The sequence below is a fragment of the Typopeltis vanoorti genome, chromosome 20 (genome assembly GCF_054136105.1).
Source record: "Typopeltis vanoorti isolate ZY-2024b chromosome 20, IOZ_Tvanoo_1.0, whole genome shotgun sequence".
NCBI classification, from domain to species: Eukaryota; Metazoa; Arthropoda; class Arachnida; order Uropygi; family Thelyphonidae; genus Typopeltis; species Typopeltis vanoorti.
The window spans coordinates 92,973,745-92,997,984 of NC_143568.1; the positions used below are offsets into that span (position 1 = coordinate 92,973,745).

Here is a 24,240-nt window from a genome sequence, read left to right on the forward strand (position 1 = left end):
TTTTTGGTTCAGTGCCCAAGCTCTCTACTCTCCATGGAGCCACACATGGATGCCCACTCTTAGGCAAGCAATGACTATACTCAGGAGCAGAAAGCCAGGGTTACCTGTATTACAGCAAGCCTTGGGCCCTGTCCCTGGAATATGGGGAAGGAGACTTACTGCAACACCCTTGACCCATGCAGACAACCACACCAGCCAAGTGATCCTAACAAGGCCATCCAGGACTGCCCATCTTGCCGAAGCAGAAGCCAAAGTAGTGCAAGGCTATCAGGATCACCCTTTTTCAGATGCCCATGGATTGCACTGCATGACAAACACAGGAGCAAGGCATTGGATCCCAATGATGCTAATCTGGAAAATAGGATAGTAAAAAAAAAGACCTGGGAGAAGTAGAGTGAAGAATACATGCAGAAAAGCAAATAAAAAAGGAAGAATGAAAAGAGCCAATACCATCACTGGGAGGTCCCCTACACCAGTGATTCCCAAACTTATGGATGTAAAGGCCCCTTTGGAAAAATTAAAATATTTCACCGCCCCCATCAAAAAAAAAATTGTAATACAGACATATATTATTATAGTAGTTATTGTATTTATATTCAATACAAAACATACACAGTGAATATTGCAAAAAATTAAATGCAAATAATATGTTTTTTGCATCTTACCATACACATCTGACATGGCACATTTGATATCGCACACTTAGTTTTAAAACATTTTAAATTTGTTTTCATTACTTCACGGCCCCCTCTACCAAACGCCCCCCCCCCCCCCCAAAAGGGGCCACAGCCAACAGTTTGGGAGGCACTACCCTACACCACAAACAGGTGCCTCACATGGAGGGGAAGAATGCTGAGACTTTCACAGAGAAAGTTAATTCATTCTAAAGTGATGCTATGGTTTTAATAGTTTATTCAGTGGAGTTTGCTGTTTTATACTTTCATACAGAAAGAAGTGAAGATATGCTTTCTCAGCGTTCTGATTTTGGGCAAGAAGAATTTGTGTGACTTATGTTGTTGCTGTCAAAATAGAGGGCATTTTTGTTTTGTGTTAATCTTTCTCCTGTGTGAACTCAAGAAAGAATAAAGGTTCTATAGGAGACAAGAGATTAAGGTTACAGGAGATTGTCCATATAGGACAATATCTGTTAGTTTTATGTGATCATAAAGAAGCTGTGCAGCTATAGTGTTTTTCTAGTGATTTGAAAAAAATACACTTGCACTTGAGTAGTAGTTGATTTGATGATGTATAGATTTTTACTTTGGTTTAAAAGTGTTTGAAGACTCAATCTCTTAATTGGTTTAATAGTTAAATAGGTTAAATTAAGAGATATAGTTAACCTTTAGGGGTAGTAAGTGCATCTAGTGTGAATGAATTTAAGGGAAGGTATGACAGTTGGTTTGGGTGATTCATAGCCTCCCTCAATGAGTCCTCAACTCCCTGGAGGTCTCAGATAATAATAATTACATATCCTGGGATACAAATCTGTGTACAGGCTGGATTTGGAGTTAATTTCAATGTTTTACTTTTTATTTTGAATTTCAAAGTTTTAACCACTTTGAGTGTGTGTGGAGGGAAAAAGTATAAAAATATATACTCTCAGTACAGTTGGAAGGATTTTTAGTAAGGGAATTTTAAGTAGTTAAGAAATTAAGTCTTATGGATCATTTTTTTTTATATTAGTATATGTTGAGCCTCCACAGCTCAGTCGTTACAGACAAAGCCCTTGGTCGGAAAGACCTGGGTTCAATTCCCATCAGTAATGTGAGGAACCTTTATCTGATTTCTTTCAACTAAAGGTGAGTTAGCCAGTCTCATACAGAAATAGGGTTTTTTTTCACCCAGAAACTCATGTTTTTCGTCCCTCAGAACAGGCAAACCGGCCTAGTGAACACACGCATCTGCAGACATAGGACACACCAGGAGGGATAGGGCCAACCTTATCCTTGAGATGGTTGCGTTGCAAGAACAAGAAACCTCGACACCATAAAAGGCAGAAGAGGAGGATTAAGAAATAAGATTAGTGTATGTTAATAATTGAGAAAATGGATAATTCAGGTGTAATAGGTGAAAGTTCTGGATCTTTGTTATGTAAGAATAATTCCTGTAAATCCAGGGAACTTTCTTATACTAGTTCTACTAACATGAGCTCTCAAATGCAGCAATTTTATGAGCAATTTGAGAAGCTAAAGCATGAATTAGAAAAGAGAATAGATGATAAGATGTTAGTTATTTCAAAGACGCAAAATGAAATTTTGAAGTCGGTTTCAGAACTTTGGTTACAGATGATTTCATGTGCAAAGGGAAATGTGAATTATGTTAACAAGAAAATAATGGGTAGGTATAAAAGTATCAAATGTTTAGATGTGGGGAACTAGGTCACATCTCTAGACACTGTCGTATGGGGTTGCTAAACCTAAATCTTCAAGAGGCCAAAGCAGCACAAAGATTTTCAGTCTTTATATGTTGTGCAAAATATGCCTAGAACAGAGAAGTGAAGGATTTCAAATATTCACAGTCTCATTCTTGTTGTAAGACTAACAACTCTGGATCTAACAGATTAAGAACCTTTGAATTTGGTAGATGTCAAAATTGCAGAGCTGTCTTATAAGGTACTTTTTGATACTGAAGCACATACACACTTCAGTGATTACTTGGCAGTTTTCCACACTTTTAAAAGAAAGATTAAAGGTTGATATTCAGTATTTGGATAATGACATACAATTGAAAGGTTAAGGTATATTTAACCAGGAGTTACCTGCTACACAGAAAATCGCAATGGAGATATTCTTTCCTGAATTCTCTGTTACTGTTTTAAGCCATCTTTCTTAAGCCATAATTCTGCTGAACTGTCTCAGACTGTTTCCTCTGAATGAAAATACTAAGGATATTGAAGCAGAAAGTCTTGCTCCTTTTGAAACTCTGCCTGAGAGGGCATTAAGTAAAAAAAATTCTGAGAATGATAAACAGATTGCATCTAAATGCTTAAAGCATTTGGGAAGGAAATTCTCTGATACTTTTACTGAAGACATGCTTGGGTTGTCTTGTACAGATGTGGTAGAACACTGTGATAATTCAGAGAAACCTATTTTTATAAAGCAGTACCAGACCTCTCAAGTACTCTGAAAGGCTTAAAATCTTACTTTAGCAATATTTGAAGGCTGGTATTATTCAGCATTCTCAGTCGACAAATTTTTATTACTTGATTATATTTTACAATAGTTATTAATCTAGATGACTAGTATCACTGACCAATATCTAATTGCTTCTGCAAGATAAGTCTAAGTACCTCACATAAAGAGAATAGAATGTATTTAATCTGAAACTTGACTACTAACAGTATAAACCGTTATGGAAAAAATGTGGCATAAGTGGCAAACAGAGTGTATTATCTGTTTGCTTAGAGAATCTCTGGATGACTATTGGCATAAATGAACTCATAAGTGTTTACAGATCGTATCAGAGACTTTCAGATATCATGCAGAATTAATCCTTGGTTTTCTTACTGAGAGAATTGTATGAACAAATCACTTCAATGCAGTACATCTAGATGAGTTCTCTTCTAAATAAGACTGTATCCCATTTCTTATTGTAATTTGTGGAATAGATATATGCATTGAGGTCTGACTTTCTTCTTTTTCAGGAGTTGCATCACAAAGATTATTTTTTCTAATTTTGAAATTCTTGTTAGTCTAACCTAAAATCATGTGAGAAATTTATTTTATAGATGCTTGGGTATTTTCACAAGCGATAATATGGAATGGAATACAATGATGATACCCTATTCAGAAGAGAACTTGCCATCTTTTGCTAATCTTCAAAGACTGGATGTTCTGGATAGCTTTGTGAGTAACTAATATTTTGTTTTTTTTAGTTAGGTGGCAATCCTAGTATATGGTCTACCATCGTATGGAAGAGATATGAAGTTTCTGCACTGGATGTCAATATTTGGGTGATGTGCAGACTTACCAATCTCATCATTTTCCTTTTGTGTTAAGTTCATGAGTGCCTTTAAAAGCAAAGTAATTTGGCTTCTTAAAAAATTGATTACTGCTTATGATAGAGGTAAATCCTATCATTGTCTGCAAATTGTGTGTGTTCTGGCCATTTTGCATATTTTGCAGGATGAAAATCCACGTTTTCAAGAGGAAAAAACTCTGCCACCTCTGTATGTCTTCAACTGATAAAGTCCTAATAAAGTTCTTTTGCATTCGAGATGAGATTCGAACCCGGGTCTTTCCAACCAAATGGCCTCATTGATAGTGAACAAACTATGTAGACATAATACTATTCACAAAATAGCAGTATGAGCAGTATGTAGACAGATGCCTCAAAATAACATTAAACACTCATATAATAAGTCGTCCTCACAACTAGCCCAGTGGCTATGCACTTCGCAACCATATGCCTGGGGAAGGAGTATCCTAGGTTCGATTCCTGTCAATGACATGAGGAGCTCAAGGATCTTCCTCAGCCATAGCCAAGTTAGCCAGTCTTGGGCAGCAGGGTTTCTCTCCCCCCCCCCCATTTATCTGGGGGTTTTCATCCTGGCAAGCAGGCAAACTGGCCCCGTGAACACACGCAGGCTACAGTCAAAGGATACCTCCAGGAATAAGGAGTAACCAACTTATTCCGTAGGATTTCGGTTCCAAATACCCACACGGTAAAAACTGTAGGTCTGCACGTGAGCATAAATTAGGACTAGGATAATAAGCCAAGTTCTTCCATTCTTATCTTTTTATTATAGTAAATGCTCTCATAAGTATGAATAATGCTAAACTTCTATGAAGGGATCTTGCATGGAGGTAACATCCTGTATGGGTAAGTTTTCAATAAATTTCTAAAGAAATTCCCCTTTCTGATTTTTTTGTCAAGATACCTGTGTTTTTCCATGAATAGCACTTAGTAGACAGACTTTAGGATAACCATTAAGGATGAATTGATGATATAACTCAATAATTATTTAAACATTGTCTCTATTTTAATTTCTTCAAATGGAATAACCAGTTTTACAATCGACAATTTCATTTAGCTATGGGTAGTCCATTATACCAAATGGTAGCAAATCTTTTCATGAAAAATTTTGAAGAATTCCTATGCTAAACTAGCCTAAATCCCAAAATCTGCTGGAGATAATATCAATGACATTTTCATCATCTGGAAACTTAATATTTTTGATAAGCAATTTCTTTTTTCTCTCAGCTCAAATCATCAAAAAAAAAAAAAAATTGATGGAAAAATACCATCAAAATAAAAGATTATTATTATTATACCTCCAGGAAGTAAGGACTCATTGAGGAAGCAGGGGCAAGCCAGTAGTATCCGGCGCCTGTGTGCAAAACTTTAGTTGGCGCACCTATACTAGGCTGACCATATGTACCATTTTGAACGGGAGAGTACTGTTTTTTTCATATTTCCCGGCTGTCCTGTCATTTTAATAAAAATGTCAATTTTGTGCCGTTTTTAATAAAAACTATAAATATGTTTTAATATTGGTTAATCATAAATTATTATTCATAACCTATAATCGTGTATCAATATCATGGATACCAAGTAATTTGTATAACCATGGAGTTGCATTGTTTGATATTAAATATCAATATATGCAGTGATTTATTCAGAGAAAATAAAAAATACATGTTGGCAACAGTTGCACGTCTCAGATGCACCGTCTGTTCTGCTGTAGCGTTAGTTTTTGTTTTGCCTGTATGCTAACCGGTGGCTTTGTTATTCAATGCCAGTGGTTTATATTTCATATTTTTAAAAGTTGTAAGTCTTATTTTTTAAAACTTTAAGTCTATCCTAAACCAAAATTTTCTTCAGCATGTACCAAATCAGAATATTTCGGCTACGGAAGTAGCCATGAACATTGAAAATCTTGTAAACAATTTAGAGTCCAGAAAAAGTGAAGTGCTTTTAACTACTGATGTCAAAAAACAACTGAAAATGTTAGTAGATTCAGGAGAAATTAATGAGACTAAATTTTTTGAGGTAGTGGAGAATTTCTATGAAACTAGCTAGAATATGTCAGCAAGTGGAAGTGCAGTTTAGGAAACACTGAGAAGTTCAAGTAGGTGTTACTAAGGAAGACACCTGAATGGAAAGAAGTACAGGTCAGCGGGAATGAGAAACTCATCACAAGCACAGAAACAGAAGAAACTCGTGTATTCGATCAGTGGACCCTCAATAATATCTATAACTGTGAGGCAGTTGGATATATGGAATAAAGAAAACATTCTTGTATCTGATAGATGGGTACAGATTTTTTCTGAAATGAGCGAAAAACGCCTAGACTTTCGAGACTTTTGTAATATTTTAGAGTTTATTCTTTGTCTTCCACGAAGTACAGCACCTGTTGAGAGAACATTTTCTGTTATGAACAGTATGTGGTCAAAGGAGAAATCTAGATTAAGTGTTGAGACAATGAGGAATAAGTTAGTTGTAAGACAAAATTGTGTCACGGAGTGCGAGAAGTTTTATGATAAAGTGTTGAAAGACCGAAATTTGATGGAATGCTTGTATGGGTTCTGTTACTGAAGAATAATGGTAAGCTTAATATGTTTATGTAATAAAACTTTTTTACTGTCTTACTTTTTCATGAATACAGAATATTACATAATGCCGTCCCGTTTTTGCCATCCCCATGTCCCATTTTTGTCTCAAAGAAATATGGTCAGCCTACCTAGGGTATTTAAAACCAGGTTTAAAATAGCTTGGTATCTTTAACTTTATAAAAACGTTATTTTTAATATTTGATGCCAATAAAGTGAGTATTTCATTTTGAATTTTATCTCTTAAATAGGAGGGCATATTTTTAAAGTCATGATCATTAGCTACACGTTGCGTGTGTTCCCATATAAAAGGATCAAATTTTTCTAACATCTCAATGCATTTTAAAAAAATTGCCATTGTTGCGATCTTACTTTTACCACGAAGAGCTAGATTTTATTTGCCTAAAAACTGTACTACAAAAATTATTCTTTTTATAACTTCATACCAACGTTTCCTTTCATTATCTAAAACTGTTTGTTGCAAATGACCAATAAAAGTTTTATTTTTTAAGGATGTAATTAATTCTGTCCATTTTTTGTAATTGTTCAAATGATTTAAATTTTTCTCATGACGATTCACATACATTGCAAGATGTTGCCTATATTTTGCTGTTATCAGCAGAATATAGAATAAAGTTAAAACTGCAGCAGATTTTCTTATATATGTTTAGAGCAAATGCGAGTGTGAACAAGAATAAACAAATTCAAATGGGCATCATCCTGTAAACAGTAAACTCACGCTAGTTCAAGTTTTTACTTATTTACGTTAAACTACTTGTTAGAACTAGGATCAGAATAAAATAAGATCTTATGGAATAATAACAAATAAGTGATTATAATTTGTTTAAGACAAATCTATAAAATATAATTAAAAAAGTAATTTATTTTGATATAATTAATGAATAATATTTTTTCTTAAGTATTTCCTCCTCGCCTGAAATCTTTGATGCCTTTACTATCCTGGTGCCTGTGTGCATCACACACATTGCACATATTGCCGGCACGTCCCTGTGAGGAAGATCATATATCACCACACCAGCTGTCATACTATTATTATTATGTGACACCTCCAGGGAGTCCAAGGACTCATCATGAGAGGACACACTACTCTACTTGGCTAAATACATCTCATCTTCTCCACTACTACTTAATTCTCCTACTACGATACTACTACCATCAATGCCATCTATTGCCCTTCATCACCAACAACAGTATTTTTCATCTGTAAATTGTGTGTGTGTTCTGAAGACCGATTTGTCTGTACATGGGAGATGAAAAACCCAAGTTTCAGGGAGGAAAAAACCATGCTTCCACCGTATGAGATGGCTAACTCACCTTCAACTGAAAAAGCCCATATAAGGATTCCCCTCATCACAATGAGGATTGAACCCAGGTCTTTTCCAATCAAAGGCCACAATGTTCCTCTATTCTTCCAATTGTGCTAAAACTCATTCACACTAGACGCACTCACTACTTCAACAGGTAAACTATTCCACTCACAGTTCTATGAGAGAAAAATCTAGCTCTTTCTTAATTGCACACAAACTTAACTTCCATGGATGCTCCTTTGTCCTCTCCTCACCTTTCATATAATGAAAAATTTTTTTATCAACCAACGTCCTATAATATCCTCTCATAAGTTTACAAACCTCCCATATGACATCTTTTTCTTCTATCTACTAGTGTCTGCAGTCCGTATGCTCTCAATCTGTCCTCGTAATCTACATTCTACAATCCTGATATCATCTTTGCAATTCTTTTTTATAGCCTTTTCACAGCTTCTTTATCCCCCTGCAAACCCAGGAAACCAAATGCACACAGTAGTCCAGGTGTAGTCATACAAGGTCCTGTAAAGAGACAAAATGACTTCCACATCCTTACAAGTCAATGTTTGTTTCAACATCACAAATATCCTTTGAGTTGTATTTGCAGTTTTTTTATGTGATCTTTGAACTTTAACTTTCTCCACTATAACTTCAAGATCTCTAGCCTTGCCAGTTACTCCAAGCATAATCTTGGCAATATAATACGGTGTTAGATGTTATATCACACCAAAGTATATAAGTTTGGCATGATAATTATCAGTTACTTACAAACCTATCAAACATCTACAATCTTTTAAGATCAACTATTTTCAAAAATACACAGGTCTATAAATCACTGCTCATGCAGTTTATCCTACAGACTAGTAGAAATTTTGAGATCCAAAAAAAAAAAAAAAAAAAAAAAATCCAGAAACGGTACAAACATCTGAAGTCTTTTATAACACAACACTTTCAAAAATATACCCTGTAAAACCTGTACCCTCATGCAGTTTACCATGCACAAGTCAGACTAGGATAAATTTCAAGATCAGAAAAAAAGAATCTTAGCAATATAGCTCATAGAAGGAAACAAAAATCAGGTCTAACTGTGCATGTCTCTTTCAGAAGCGACAATATGGGATGAAATACCATGATGATACCTTATTCAGAAGAGAACTTGGCATCATGACATATTAAAGAATCCAATGAAGTGATTTGCTGACATGGTTTACTCAATAAGAACCAATAATTAATTTTGCAATACCAAAAATCATCTGTGGTCTCTCCAAGAGAACTGCTGTTTGTAATGCATGCCATGTTTTTTTCTATAAAACACTGATTTGCAATGTTAATAATTTAACTTCAGATTAACTACATACTATATTCTTTACATGTATTTAACCTGAAAAAAAAAAAGCCACCAACTACCAATCAGTAAGATTACTCAGCAAGATTAATAGTTATTGTAAAATTAAATATAATAAAAATCCCAATGAAAAAAGAGATAAGTCATCATTATCATCATCCTCCTTTCAGGAATTTAGGTGGCCAGTGAACTGTTCCGGTCTCTTTCAATCTTTTTCTTGGCCATCCCTGACTTCTATATCCTCCAACTAGGTGATATCGGAGTACTTTTTGGACAGTCTCGAACTGTCCATTCTTTCATTATGTTCAATCCACTTCTTTCGATATTCATATACTTTGTCCAATCAGTCTATTTTTAGTTCCTTACGTATTTCTGTGCTGCTTCTTTTGTCACAGAGAGTACAGCCTGCTGACCTTCACAAGAATTTCATTTCTCCAGTTTCTATTCTTTTTTCTTCTGCAGCTTTTATAGTCCATTCATAAAATTCAGAAACCCTGCTCTAGCTAGAAACCAAACATGACATTTTTTTCAAGCCAAATCAGGCCTCCAATAAGCTAGGATGTGGTTTCACATTGGGTAATGAAATTCATCTCTCACCTAATGAGAATCACAAACATCCATGCCCACAGCAGAATGCAAACTAGCCTACTGGGTGAAGAGTAAATACTGAGCCAACCAGGACAGCAATTTAGCCCAGACCATTAGGTGAGAGATGAATTTTATATCATTAATAACTGTCCTATGTTCTCTTATCTTGGAACTGAACTTTCATGGACTTTTTAGATGTTAAGCATGAAGATTTATTGTGGATTCAGAATCTGTTGAAGTATAATGTCCTTCAGTTAGTGGTAGAGATGGAGAGTTATACAATAGCTCCTCCCACGATGAGTCTTCGGGGCTCCTTGGAAGTGTCACGAATAACAATAATAATAATGCCTTCCTGTTTTATGTAATAATTATATCTGTTAAAGAAGGAAATTGTGAATGGTAGCTAAAGCCCAAAATGAAAAAACATACATGCAAATATTTCACTTAGCATATCCCTTCTTTGAAAATTTGTAAAAACATTAAAGAACCAGTGATAAAAAATATTCACGATTTTGAAACACTTACCAAATTGTGTAAGAAAAATTGGATGACCAAGGTTCCCTTCTTCATAGTAGGTTGACTGCAGAGAAATTATATTTATTGTTACTCACACAAAAAAGCAACTATTCTTTCTACTTTTCATAATAATAATAAAAAACTAGTATTTTCAAAACAATGAACAGAGTTAACACAATTATTATTATTTTTTTTAATGAAGATCCAGCACATACAGAAAGATAAGAAACTGTATAAGTACTGTATAAACTTTGTAGATGATTTTCGGTGCCCAACGTGCCACTATGACCTTTCTTTATCAAGACCTAAAAAGCAATGATCCCCTCTCAAGAGATGAGTTCCAGATAATCCTACTCAGCATAATGATACTATAGGTTCTCAATCTTTGGTACTAATGTATTCTACACAGAATACTCTACTCCAGTGCAACTTAGTGATGGTACTTTTGTTGCTTTTATGGCATTGTGCAAATTTCTGAATGAATATACATTTTTAATAGTAGGATTAGCAGAGACAGAAAAGAAGTTAAAAAGAGAACAAGAATTTCTGAAGTTCATAATTTTTTAAGATAATATGTATACAAAACTGTTTTAAACAGCAATAGAAGAAATGAAAGAAGAGAAGAGTTGAAGTCAAACAGTTAGAGAAACACAACTGCAGCATGTTACAATACTGTAATTCTGAAAATATAGTCCTTTGAAATTCTCTAGACAGTTTATGATCTGATTCTGAAATACAGTTCTTACTCTTCAAAACAATATTAACAGATAAGGTTAAACCAGTCAGATTATTATACATTAGATGTCATGCTGACTTGAAGGATAGATGCATTTCTGAGAGTGGTCACATTTCAAAATTGCTTTAATTATTTTATAATAATGTTATAAAAGAACATTTACCTAAATTCGCTTATTGGCATGACACTTTTTTTAAAAACTCTTCTGGATGTGTTGTGATGTCTTGTTCACAACAACTGCCTCAGTATCTCATAATGCAAAACAATATGCAAAAGTCCACTATCCAGACCAGTTCGATCTTCTGAAATCTCATCAGCAGGAGACAGGTCCAAAAAAAATAATAATAATGCACTGATTAAACCTTGGTATCGTTCTGGGGCTGGCTCCCACTAAAGAGACAACAATAAATGCTGAAACCAGTCTGAGTAAGGGCCTTTCCCATAATATTTTTGCATTAAGGGATAATGAAGCAACTGAAACAAAAATATAATTTCTTGTCAAGCATAATTTACTTTGTAACCAAGTGAAAAAAACAATTTACAACTATCTCTAATCCAGAGTATTTTAATAAAAAAGTAATATATCATTTTACTATTTGTATATAAGAAATACAGTCATCCCTCAACTTATGTCCATTTGAGTTATGCTCGAAGATACATCAGTGATTCCTTAAGGGAATAAATAACATTTTTGATTATACTTTTGAACAAGACACAAGCAAGCGTAGAGTAAAAAGGTTTCTATTTAACAACAATGCATCATGCACGGTGGAAACAACCATTCAGAAGCAACCTCCCTCAGCAGTTGACACGTCTTCAATACAAATTTTGTGTTTGAGAAATAAGTCATTTGTGTATTTATCATTAAATATTTTGTGCAACATAGTCCCTACATGCCCAATCAAAAAACCTAGTGAAGAATCACAGAAAAAGAGGTGAGCAATTGATCTTGAAACAAACTTGCAAGCTATAAAGCAACATGAGGTTGGTAAGCCCTTCAGTGTGATCACACATGACTTCAGATGGTCTCACTCTACAGTGACTGCAAGTGCTGATGAGAAGGCTGCCAAGGAGTTCGTGGAGAAATTGGATAAAATTATTACAGAAGCAAATTATTTGCTACAGTAAAGATTTAATATCGATGAGCCCTCCTTGTTTTGAAAAAAATGCCTGAGCAGATATTCATCCACAAAAAGCTAAAATCTACTTAAGCTCTTAAAGACCATATTACGATTCTGTTGGGGAGAAGGAGGTTAATGTGGCTGGATATAAACTGAAACCATTTGTGAAATAGCACAATGAGAATCCACAAGTCTTCAAAAACATCAGGAAGAATACTCTTCTGGTTCATTAGTGGAGATATAAGAAGTCATGGATGACTGAAAAATTGTTAGAGGATGCCTTAATCAATTGTTATGCAAGTGAAATGGAAAGCTATTGTGCGAAAGAAAATGTATAATTTAAATTTTATTAATTCTAGATAATGCTCTAGGTCATCCACCTTACATCAATGATCTTCATTCCAAGATCAAGGTCATGTTTCTCCCTCCAAACACCATTTCCTGATCCAACTGATGGATCATTGCAGTGTTTAAGGCTTATTATCTACGAAGAACTTTTTCACAAGCCATTTCTGCCACTGAAGGAAATTATCACACTCTCATCAACTTCTAGAAAGCAATCAATATTTATCATGCTATTAAAAATATTGCTGTGGTTTGGGACGAAGTGACCTCTCAATGTATGAGTGTTTCTCAATGTATGGAAACAGACATTAAAAAAGGTTTGTGAACGATTTTAGACGTTTTGAAAAAGATGAAGACCTTTTTAAATGGAGTGAAGAAATAGTGGACCTAGCAAACAATCTGAATCTTGAAGTGAATGATGATGACATACTCAATTCACAGAAAGTGCCCCTGAAGAGTTGATCAACGAAGAATTTGTCGAACTGGAGGAACAACGTGTTGCAGAAGAGGAACGAAAAAAGGAAGAGGAAAAACAGAAACAAGGGTAGTTAAACAATTCACAGTGATGGGTCTTGCAGAAATGTTCTCTGCAGTTAGCAATGTTCTCAAAATGACTGAAGACATGGACCCCAATGTTGAACACTACTTATTAGTAGAAAGGAATGCACATGATGCATTTGCTTGCTATAAACAAATTTATGATGAAAAGAAGAAGAGGAATAAGCAAAGAACATTGGACATTTTCATCAAAAAAACAAAGGTTACACCAGAAGAGTCACACAACCTGGTCTCGACAGGGAAGGTAATGAAGGTGTGATTGCGGAGGAAGATTTAGGTGATTAGTCTCCTGTTTTATAGTGGCAGTAATGCACAGTAGTTTTATAAGGTTTAAAAATTAAAATGACAGTATACATATTACGGTTAAGTCCCTAACCCCTATAACTCTGTTGATTTAATGTATCGACTTACGTCCGACTGACTTATGTCCTGCCGGATGGAACGGAACCCCAACATAAGTCAAGAGATGACTGTATATGGTTTCTACTTTGATATCTTCCTGGTTTTGACTCCTAATGATGAAACCTTATTAAAGGTCGAAACTGGTTTGGATAGCCCCCCCAATGCATAGTATTATGCATGTCCAAAAGGAAGTGTGCTTTACATTATGGGATATTAAAGCAAATGATGTGAAGTCATCACCCTCTATAGACTTAAGTAGTCTAGTCATGATGATGCTTCATGTGTAAGCTTTGCACATGAAGTATCATCAATAATACAAGAATATCATCTCTTGACAAATATAATTTATTTTAATGTAAAGTTAGCAGTCTCTTATATGAGGATACCCAAAAATAACCAGAATTATTATTTTTTTTAAATATTATTAAAGTTTGTAATACCAAATTCTAGTCTCCTTCAAAGTACTTTCCATGTAAGTCAATGCACTTGTCCCAATGTTTTTTCCCACCACTGGAAACAGTTTTGGAAATGTTCAACTGGAATACTGTTTATGGCCTCCAGTGACTTTTCTTTCACTTCATCCACATCAATGAACTGCTGCCCTTTCATGGCTTTCTTTATCTCTGTGAATAAAAAAAAAAAGTCACGTGGAGAGTAATTGAGCAAGTAGGGAACAACCACCATGCTGTTTTTCATCAAGAACTGTTGGAAAGAGAAAGCCGTGCGGGCTGAATCACTGTTGTGATGCAGCAACCAATCTTCATTGAAAATTCACCTCCACTGCACACTATCATGCAATCTTCTCAAAATGTTGAGATAAAAATATTGGTTCACTTTCTGTCCAGGAGGAACAAATTTTTTGTGTACAATTACATTCACATAAGAAAAACAAATCATTGTCTTGGCATTTGATCGAACTTGACGTGCCTTCTTGGGGCTCAGTGAATTTGCATGTTTCCATTAGCTTGATGCTTGTTTTGTTTCTGGATCATAACCAAGACTCTCATCTCCAGTCACAACTTTTGAAAGAAAGTTCTGGTCATTAAGAACTTGCTCCTAAAATCGCAGCAAACATTCACACAATTTTTTTTCTATTTTTGATCCTCCGTGAGCAAATGAGGCACAACTTTAGTGGACACATTTCATTTGCAAATCTTCTGTTAAAGTTGCTGGCACAAACACCGTGACAAAATTCACCTCTTCAGAAACTTGCTCAATTGTCTTTCGACAATCTTCATTGATTGTCTGGCAAACCTTTTTGATGCTCTCATCATTTCTGCCTGACAAAGGTTGGCCAGATTGTGGTTGATCTTCAACTGACATGTTCCCATTTCTGAAATGGAAAATGCACTTGTCCCAATGTTTTTCCCCACCACTGGAAACAGTTCTGGAAATGTTCAACTGAAATACTGTTTATGGCCTCCAGTGACTTTTCTTTCACTTCATCCATGCTCACCGAAGCATAACAATAGTTTCAGCTGCAGTTTTACCCAAAAGAAAACAAATTACACACCCACATTCTGTTCCTTGTGGTCAGCCATTACAAACTTGCTGGAACTAACAAAAAAGCAGCCAGACCAACAAACTAGTTCACACGGGATGATGCCACTTGGAAAGGCACACTCATGATATCTAGCGGCATCATACCTAACTAGAAAATGCATGCATGCACCAAGTTCAGATTTCCGGTTATTTTTGAATATCCCCTCGTATACATGCAGACTAGTTTGTGAAGATACTTCATGTGCAAAACTTTGGATTGCATAAGCTTGGAAAAGGATTAAAACAAGAATATAATTTTCCTTCATTTATAATATGCTATAATACTTGGTTCACTTTCTTAAATATGTGATATTTTTATTAGATGTGGGTAAAAGAGCCAACAAATAACACACAAAATCAGCTGAATGTTGCAATTGGTAGCATTTATTCTATTTATATTCTATTTATTCTATAGCATTTTACCTGCTTCTCTTCTTTAACAACTCTTCGCTCCATTTTTGTCCAATTGTGGATCTCAAACAATATAATGTACAATTATATTCCAAATGTTACCAAAAACATAGAACGATGTAGTGTGTGCAGATGTCTAAAGAGGAAGTGATCTTTGTGTGACATTCATCAAACAATCTTCATTAAAATTTAGTTCAATTCGACTAAGTCAAATTGGATTAAATTTCCCATGTGACCTTAGGCAACTTAAGAAACAATTCGATTCCAAATTTGTCCTAAACAGTTCAATAAGCAACCTGTAGATACAGGGATCCTTAAACAATCATCCCCTTCATTTTAGTTCTGACTGGCTAAATTTCTCAGGAACACAGAAAAATTATGTTGCACATTTGGTCAAAATGAATAATACAAGCATCTTCAGAAGAAGTAATTCCCCCCCCCCCCCCCATCCATTTTAATCTGACTATACTGAATGTTTCAGCAGAACTTAAGCAATGTCAGAAATGGCTTTATTCCAATTTGGTTGAACAATCTATGCAGAGGATGTTTGCAATGAACAAAATCATAACCACGTTCATATATTTTGTTCACTTAAGACAAAATTGCTAGAAGGAAGTGGAGATATAAACAACATAAGAAATAATGATATTTCAAATACAGTAAAAATTAACTGATGTGACCTGTAGAGTATGTACAGGAGGAAACACAAAAGGAAAAAACACTCCTGGGACATTTAAATCCTTCATATTTGCAAGCTGCATCGTGTAGAATACTATTATTATCCTAAGATCCCATTAAGTCAAAGACGCATCTCGGAAATCCCTTTGTCACACAAACAGCTAATACCATGTCTTAAAACACAAACTCACTGCAGACACTACACCGTAGGCAAGGTATTCCAATCATTCAAAACTCTCCATGCAACAAACCTTATTCTCACTCCTGTGCTCATACCTTCCTTATACAGCTTTCAGGAATGACCTCATATTCCCCCCCCCCTCAATCTCCCACCATTGTATGAAACACCTCTTCCACATTAATCATATAACAACCCCTTACCCTGCCTCTGCATCCTTTCCAACATCTCTTCATCCTTTTGAAAACCAGGCAACCAAATCTCTGCACAGTTGTCCATATGTGGCCTAATCAAGGCCCTATACAATGGAACCAGAATCTTCTTACTTCTGCAAGTCAGTCTTCTCTGCATCATTCCCAGAATTCTTTCTGTTGTCCTCATAATTTTGGCAATGTGTCCTCTAAATTTTAGATCCTTATCTACCATCACCACAGGATCTTTTATTTCCTCCACCTCCGACAATATATCCCCACCAAGTGTAAATTCTATATCCAATCTTTTTTTCCCAAATTTAAAACCTTACATTTTGCAACATTGAACTGCATCTCCACTCCCATGCCCATTCAATCAGTCTATTGAAGTCTTCTTGTAAGGCAACAACAAACCCCAACTCAACATCACCAGAGTTAAAGATTGGTACTATCAATGTAAGAAGCCTGAATGGCAAAGAAATGGAGCTAGCTGAGGAATTAGATAAGTACCAGATCGACATAATAGGGGTGACTGAAACAAAAAAGACCAAAACTGGTGAGATCTTTCTGAGCAATAAATACAAAATGTTATATTCAGGCAATGACAATCAAGGAAAAGAAGGAGTAGCCATAGTATTCAACACAAAATACGAGGCTAATCTTCTTGAATGGCAGTCAGTCTCAAGTAGAGTAATGTGGGCAAATATGAGAATGGGGAACTGGACAATGAGACTTATTTGTGCCTATGGTCCCACAGAAGGTTCTACTAAGGTAGAAGTGGAGGAATTTTTTCAGGCTTTAGAAAAAAGCAACTGACACAATGAAAAAGGAAAAGTTGGTCCTTGTTGGGGATCTAAATAGTAGAGTAGGAAATGATTGTGAGACATACAAAAATATTTTGGGAAAATTTGGAGAAAAGAGCAAAGCTAATAATAATGGCAATTATCTGTTGGATTTCTGCTCAGGACATGGACTGGTTATTACTAACACCATGTTCCAACATAAAATTGTGCACAAATTCACATGAGGAGAAGAGGCTAGGAATAAGAAAAGTCTCATTGACTATGTTATTGTTGATAGTGATGTTTTCTCCCTGGTGCAGGACACCAGAGTGTACAGAGGATTTGAAATTGGAAGTGATCACTATTTAGTCTTGAGCAGGATAAAATTGAATTTCATATTGAAAAGAATAACATGTAAGAAAGTTTTAAAGCGAATAAAAGTTGAGCAGCTCTCAGATGTGAACTGTAGACTAAAATACAGAAATATTATTGAAAAGAAAATGAAAGAGTTTGAGAACAGGAATCAAACCTTGGAGATTCAGTGGCAAACTCTGAAGGAAACATTGATTGATTCTGCCAGAGAGGCATGTGGTGAGGTTGTGTGCAAGGATAAAAAAATCAGAACTCCCTGGTGGACACAGGAAGATAAAGAGGCAGTGAAGGAAAAGAAGAAAGCATATCAAAAGTTCCTGGCAAATAAGTCAGCTTTTACTCTTACAGAATACAGAGACAAATGTAAGAAAGCTAAACAGTGTGTAAAACTAGCTAAACAAAAGTCATGGGAGGACTTTGGCAAGAATATAGAAAATAAATATCAAGATGGTGGCAAAATATTCTGGAGGTTGTTGAAGAAGCTTAGGAATGGAGGAAAGAGTACTGTAAAAGGAATTAGAGATGATAAAGGTGAAATGAAAACAGGAGAAAAAGATATCCTTGAAGTATGGAGTAATTACTTTGAAAAACTGCTAAATGAAACAAGCAGTGATGACAGCACAGTGATAAAAAACACTGACCAGGCATGCAGTCAGGAATACATATCCATACTTGAAGTAGAAAAAGCCATCAAAGGCTTGAAATGTGGAAAGGCAGCAGGAGTAGATGATATTCGACCAGAAATGCTGAAGTATGGTGGTATAAGAGTCTTACAGTGGCTGCACTGCATAGTTCAGAAAGCCTGGACAGAGGGACGAATTCCCGATGATTGGAGTAGAGCTCTCATAGTACCCATATATAAAAAGGGAAATAAAACTGAATGTGAGAATTACAGAGGTATTTCCCTACTGAGTGTTCCTGGCAAGATCTATGCAAGTATACTTGAGAAACGGTTGAGAAGAATTGTGGAAGAAAAGCTTGGTGAAGAACAAGCTGGATTCAGGCCAAATAGAGGCTGTCAGGATCAGATCTTCACTTTATGACAAATAGTCGAGAAAGCATGGGAATATAACAAAGATCTGTATTTAAGTTTTGTCGATTTGGAAAAGGCATATGACAAGGTGCCAAGAGAGAAGCTATTCAATACGCTGCAATTATATGGTGTCAATGGGGCATTATATCAAGCAATACTTAGTCTTTATTTGAGTTGTGAGTCAGCAGTTAGAATTGAAGGAAGTACAGGAAGATGGTTTAATGTTAAATCTGGTGTGAGACAAGGATGTACATTATCCCCTCTGTTATCTATTATCTATATGGATCACATTATGAAGGAATGTGGTATTAAACCTGATATCAAAATTGGAGATGTTAATGTCAGCTCTTTGCTTTATGCGGATGATGTTATACTTCTAAATAAATCCGCTACAAGTCTGCAAGATTCTCTGACTAAATTGAATAGCTGTTGTAATAGATATGGTATGAAGGTCAGCAATAAAAAGACAAAGACAATGAAAATAGGCAGAATCATTGAAAATGTCAACTGTGTTGTGAATGGAGAACCTGTGGAACAAGTAAAACATTTCAGCTACTTAGGCACAATTTTTACTGAAGATGGTAAACTAAATATAGAAATAGACAACAGAATCAGCAAAGCTGGTATCGTGGGAAGTCAATTGAATAAATTCATATGGAATAAGAAAGAAATTAGTCGGAACACTAAATTAGCTGTATACAAGACTGTGTTCAAACCAATTTTAACTTATGGATCTGAGTGCTGGGTCAGAAGTAAAACACTTGACCAAAGACTAGAGACCGCAGATATGAGAGTCCTGAGAAAGATTAGAGGCGTGAACAGATGGCATCAATGGCAATATCATATTAAAAATGAGGATATTAGGAAAGAACTTGACATTGTCAGCATCCAGGAATGCGTTAGCAGATCTAATCTCAGATGGTATGGTCACTTAAATAGAATGGGAGAGGAAAGATTAGCAAAACAAGTGTTCTCTGCCAGGTTGGCAGGAAAACGACCCAGAGGAAGACCTAGATATAGGTGGATTGATACGGTACAAAGTGCCTTAGACAATAGAAATATAAGATCTGATAATGTTGGAGTCTTGACAAGTAACAGACTGATTTGGAGGAAAATTGTAGATAGGAAGTTAGTAATGATGTAATTTTTTCATGTAGTACTGTCATATCCTGTACACCCCTTGAGGGTACATGGCAGGAATTTGATGATGATGATGATGACATTTTGCAACATTGAACTGCATCTCCACTCCCATGCCCATTCAATCAGTCTATTGAAGTCTTCTTGTAAGGCCACAACATTGCTCTACTTCTCATAATTTGTCCTAAATTTGTATCATCTACAAACAACTGAATATCCCCTTTCAAATTTTCCTCAATATCATTACCATACAAGTTAAACAGCAATGGCTCTAAAACAGACCCTTGAGGCACACCACTAATGACTTTCCTCTTCCGAGGTGTTGCTCCCACCCATACACAACTTGCTGATACCTATCAGATAGCCGATCTCCAATGCACCAGCCTAATATCCAACCCCATCCACTCTAGTTGACTATCAACTTATCATGTAATAATCTATCAAAAGCCTTTGCAAAATCTAAGTATACTACTATGCATCCATCTCCTTTATCCAATGAAGCCATCACCTTATTGTAATAAATAAGCAGATTACCAAAACATGATCTCCCTTTAGCAAATCCATGCTGTCAATGAATGATAATACCATTTTTATCAACCCAATTCTGAATCCTGATTCTCACCAGCCTCTTCAACACTTTAACCACAACACCTGACACACAGATGTTCCCATAACCTGATGCTTGATTTCTATCACCTCCCTTATGAAGTGGCACAATCTTGCCTTCCTTTAGAACTTAATATGTAAGACTCATATTAAATAAATATGTCAACTCTCTGGCACAATCATTCGAAATATGTGGTGATACATCAAGTCCCACAGGCTTATTAACATCAAGTTTGCTCAATGCACCATATATCTGTTGCTCACTCACAGTCAATCTCTCCTCCTTATCACATCCACTATTCTCAAACTCTCCATGGTGTCACATTCACAGGAATGAAAGACCTTTATGAACTGCTCATTAAGTATCTGAACTATATCTTCCGCAGCAGTTGTTCTTCCCATTTTCCCTCAGTCAATGTCATCCTTCCATGATCTTTTTTTTTTTTTTTTGCTGGCTACATATCGAAAGAACGCCCTAGGATTCTTTTTGGCTTTATTAGCTAACTGCTGCTCATACTACATTTAACACGTTCGCTGCCAACTACGAGTATACTCATAGTTGGTAAACCAGCTACACAAGCCAGATACCTCGTATGACGCTTACCGCCGGCAACGAGATTACTGTACTGACCTTGAAGAAGTGAAAAATGCTTGGCTTGTGGAGCTAGCATCAAAACTGTGTATTCTCATATATGCTCTGCACAAGCCAACTATGAGTATACTCGTATGACGCTTACCGCCAGCAACGAGATTACCGTACTAACCTTGAAGAAGTGAAATTGCTTGGTGTACGGGAACAGACTATGCCGAAGTAGCGTGGCAGCGAACGTGTTAAGATAATTATAAAACCAGATGAAAACTCACATAAAATACTTTATTGACATAGAATTTTCACATAAGCATCATAACATTGTCACTAAAAGATCACAAAATGGCAAGTGAATATTTACAGATAATTGTAAAAAGCTGCACCTAAAGTAGATAATGTAAAATAACTAAAAAGGTCAGTAAATTTCCTAACTTGTTAAAAAAAAAAAAAAAATATATATATATATATATATACACCAAGTTTATAAAAATACTTGGTATCCTTAATATATATATATATATATATATACTTAGATAAAACAAAGTTAGGAAAAATTAGCTGATTTAAAAAGTACTATCGCCCCCAAAGGGGGAATAGTATAGACTATTGGATCTGTTTAAGATAGGAGAGTAAAGAAAGTTTCACATGTTTCTTTATAAAGCCATTCTATGAAGAACTGATTTTTAAGAACTCTTGTCTTGTTCCAGTGAACTCTATGTCTAGTGTTGATAGCATACTCTGCAAGTTCAGACTGTTCAGGCTCGTGGTATTTAATAAAAGACTTGTGCTCTTCTAGTCAAATAAAAACAGATCTTCCTGCCTGTTTGTCTGAAATAAGATAACCCACAAGAGCAAGGAATCTGGTAGATGCCTGGATAATAGAGAATTGGAAGCTTGTCCTCAGGACAAGTGAGAAAGATGAAGATTTTTCTGATGGGGAAAAAGGCAACAAAAATATTCAGGAGCTATTATTATTATTATGTGACACCTCCAGGGAGTCCAAAGACTCATCGAGGGAGAGCGTGCCAACAGCATCGAATGATTGAATCCTTTCTAAACTACTAACCACGCTCAAACTTGCTTAACTTTTTGCAAGAGCCATTAGTAGCAGAGGCTCTACCAATTGACCAACCTTTGCTAGCGTGGTTTATTCAGTGGTTTAACAACTTCCACTATGCATTCTCTAATGCCTTGCACATGGGGAATAGGAATGCAAGTTATTTCTTCTATATTTGAAGAGGTAGAGATACCATAATTATTAAAAGTTCTTGGTTGAAAGAATCCTTAAAACCATTAGATAAAAAGGTGGCATTAATATGTTGTAATTCTTTCTGCAACAGTTCGCCTGAAGAACATAAGAAACAGGACGTATGTATTAATGTTTCAATAGTTCTAGCCTTTTGACTGGGATGATAATCAGATTTAGCATGAATATAACAACCTGGATGAGTCTTCTTCTGAAAAGATGAGAAATGTAGGTGCCATCTGGTTGACGAAGAATTAAAAGATCTAAAAAGGCTAACTGTTTATTTACTTCCTCTTCTAGGGTGAACTGGATCCTGAGACGAAATGCATTTAATTTAATCATACTACATTTTTGTTACTCTTACTAACTGAGTTACCATCCTTGTATGTCCTTCATGGAATTGATTATTACCATTCAGCTTATGCTGCCTCCATAATGTCTTTTAGCTCTGTATCACATGCTTAATCTCTTCATTCATCCATTTCACACCTACTTTATTGAACCTTCTGACCCTTGGAATACATTTAGACATTGCTTCTACTAGATTGTTATCCTTTCCACCCAAATCCTCATTCTATGCTACACCTGCAAGCTGTCTCCTGAGTTTCTCACAATCACTTCAGATAATTGATCATAGTCACTATCACCAACTAGGGAGAGATCTGACACCTCATTTATAGCATCCTCTGATGAGATAATCAAATCCAAGATCCTCAATCCTTGCATGTTATATACTGCCTCAGGTAGTTGTCCCTGAAAAACTTGAGAAACTCATAAAAAGGTTCTTTACTTCTGGTTGCTATTTCATCATCCCAATCTATATTTCCATAATTAAAATCACCCATTATGATCATCCTTTTCCTATTTGCTTATAATTTCATGGTCTCTACTCTCAACATTACCAGGTCTATAGCAACATCTAATTCTATTTACCACTATCTCACACCATACTGCCTCAAAACCACTGCCACTATTTTGCTCTTGCATCTCTCTACCTTGTATGGACATAACTCTTTTTCTGTCGCCAATAGCACTCCACCTCCCTTTTTATCTTTTCTATCTTCACGAAATATATCATACCATTCCATCTCTATTCCTGTCAGAATGTCATCCTCATCCAACCATGTTTCACTTATTCCAACAATTTCTGGGTGAACAAACTCAATCAATGCATCCATTTGGTTTGTTCCTTATACAGTTGACCCTAGAACAACGTTGGGGATCGGGGGCCCCCTAACAACTACATTGTTCGAAAATCCACATGACTTTTGACTGCCTAAAAACTTAACTACTAATAGCCTACTGTTGACTGGAAGCTTTACTGATAACACAAACAGTCGATTAACACATTTTGTAGGTGTGTATGTATTATATTATTATTATTATGTGACACTTCCAGGGAGTCCAAAGACTCATCGAGGGAGAGTGTACCAACAGCATCGTATGATTGAACTCCTTCCAACTACTAACCGTGCTCAAACTTGCTTAACTTTTTTTCGTGAGCCATTAGTAGCAGATGTACTACCAATCTATATACTATATATTCTTACAATAAAGTACTAGAGGAAAGAAAATGATATTACGGAAAAATCATAAGGAAGTGAAAATACATTTACAGTAATATACTGTATTTATCGATACCGTAAGTTTATATCATCTGTTTACAAGGTGAATCATATGTCTCTCAGTACCTACATCAATATAGTCTTATATGATACAAAACACTGTAGATGTTATACGTATTACTAACACTAGACATCAAAAATGAAAAGATAATGTGAAAAAGAAATTATTCGTATTTATTTATAACGATTCATGCATTAATAATGAAAAAGCAGCAATCATCATCATGCTTGTCGAGGATTTAGGCCTAGGGTGGCCTGTTCTGGCCTTAGAAGTCATCGTTGAATCTCTTAAGAGGATGCCCTGGTTTTCTTTTTCTTAGTAGATTGATTGATTAGTGGTTTGTTAATTTAAGGCTTGTT

At 35.6% G+C, this 24,240-nt stretch overlaps 1 protein-coding gene across 1 annotated transcript in view; it reads right to left on the bottom strand.

Annotated features, from left to right (window-relative positions):
* The window catches only part of pyd3 (beta-ureidopropionase pyd3), a 224,886-nt gene that overhangs the window by 122,858 nt on the left and 77,788 nt on the right, over window positions 1–24,240 (bottom strand). The window contains exon 5 of the mRNA XM_090409693.1: window positions 10,335–10,389. Coding sequence (XP_090265819.1) covers window positions 10,335–10,389 — 55 coding nt within the window. The remainder of the gene's footprint in view (window positions 1–10,334; window positions 10,390–24,240) is intronic.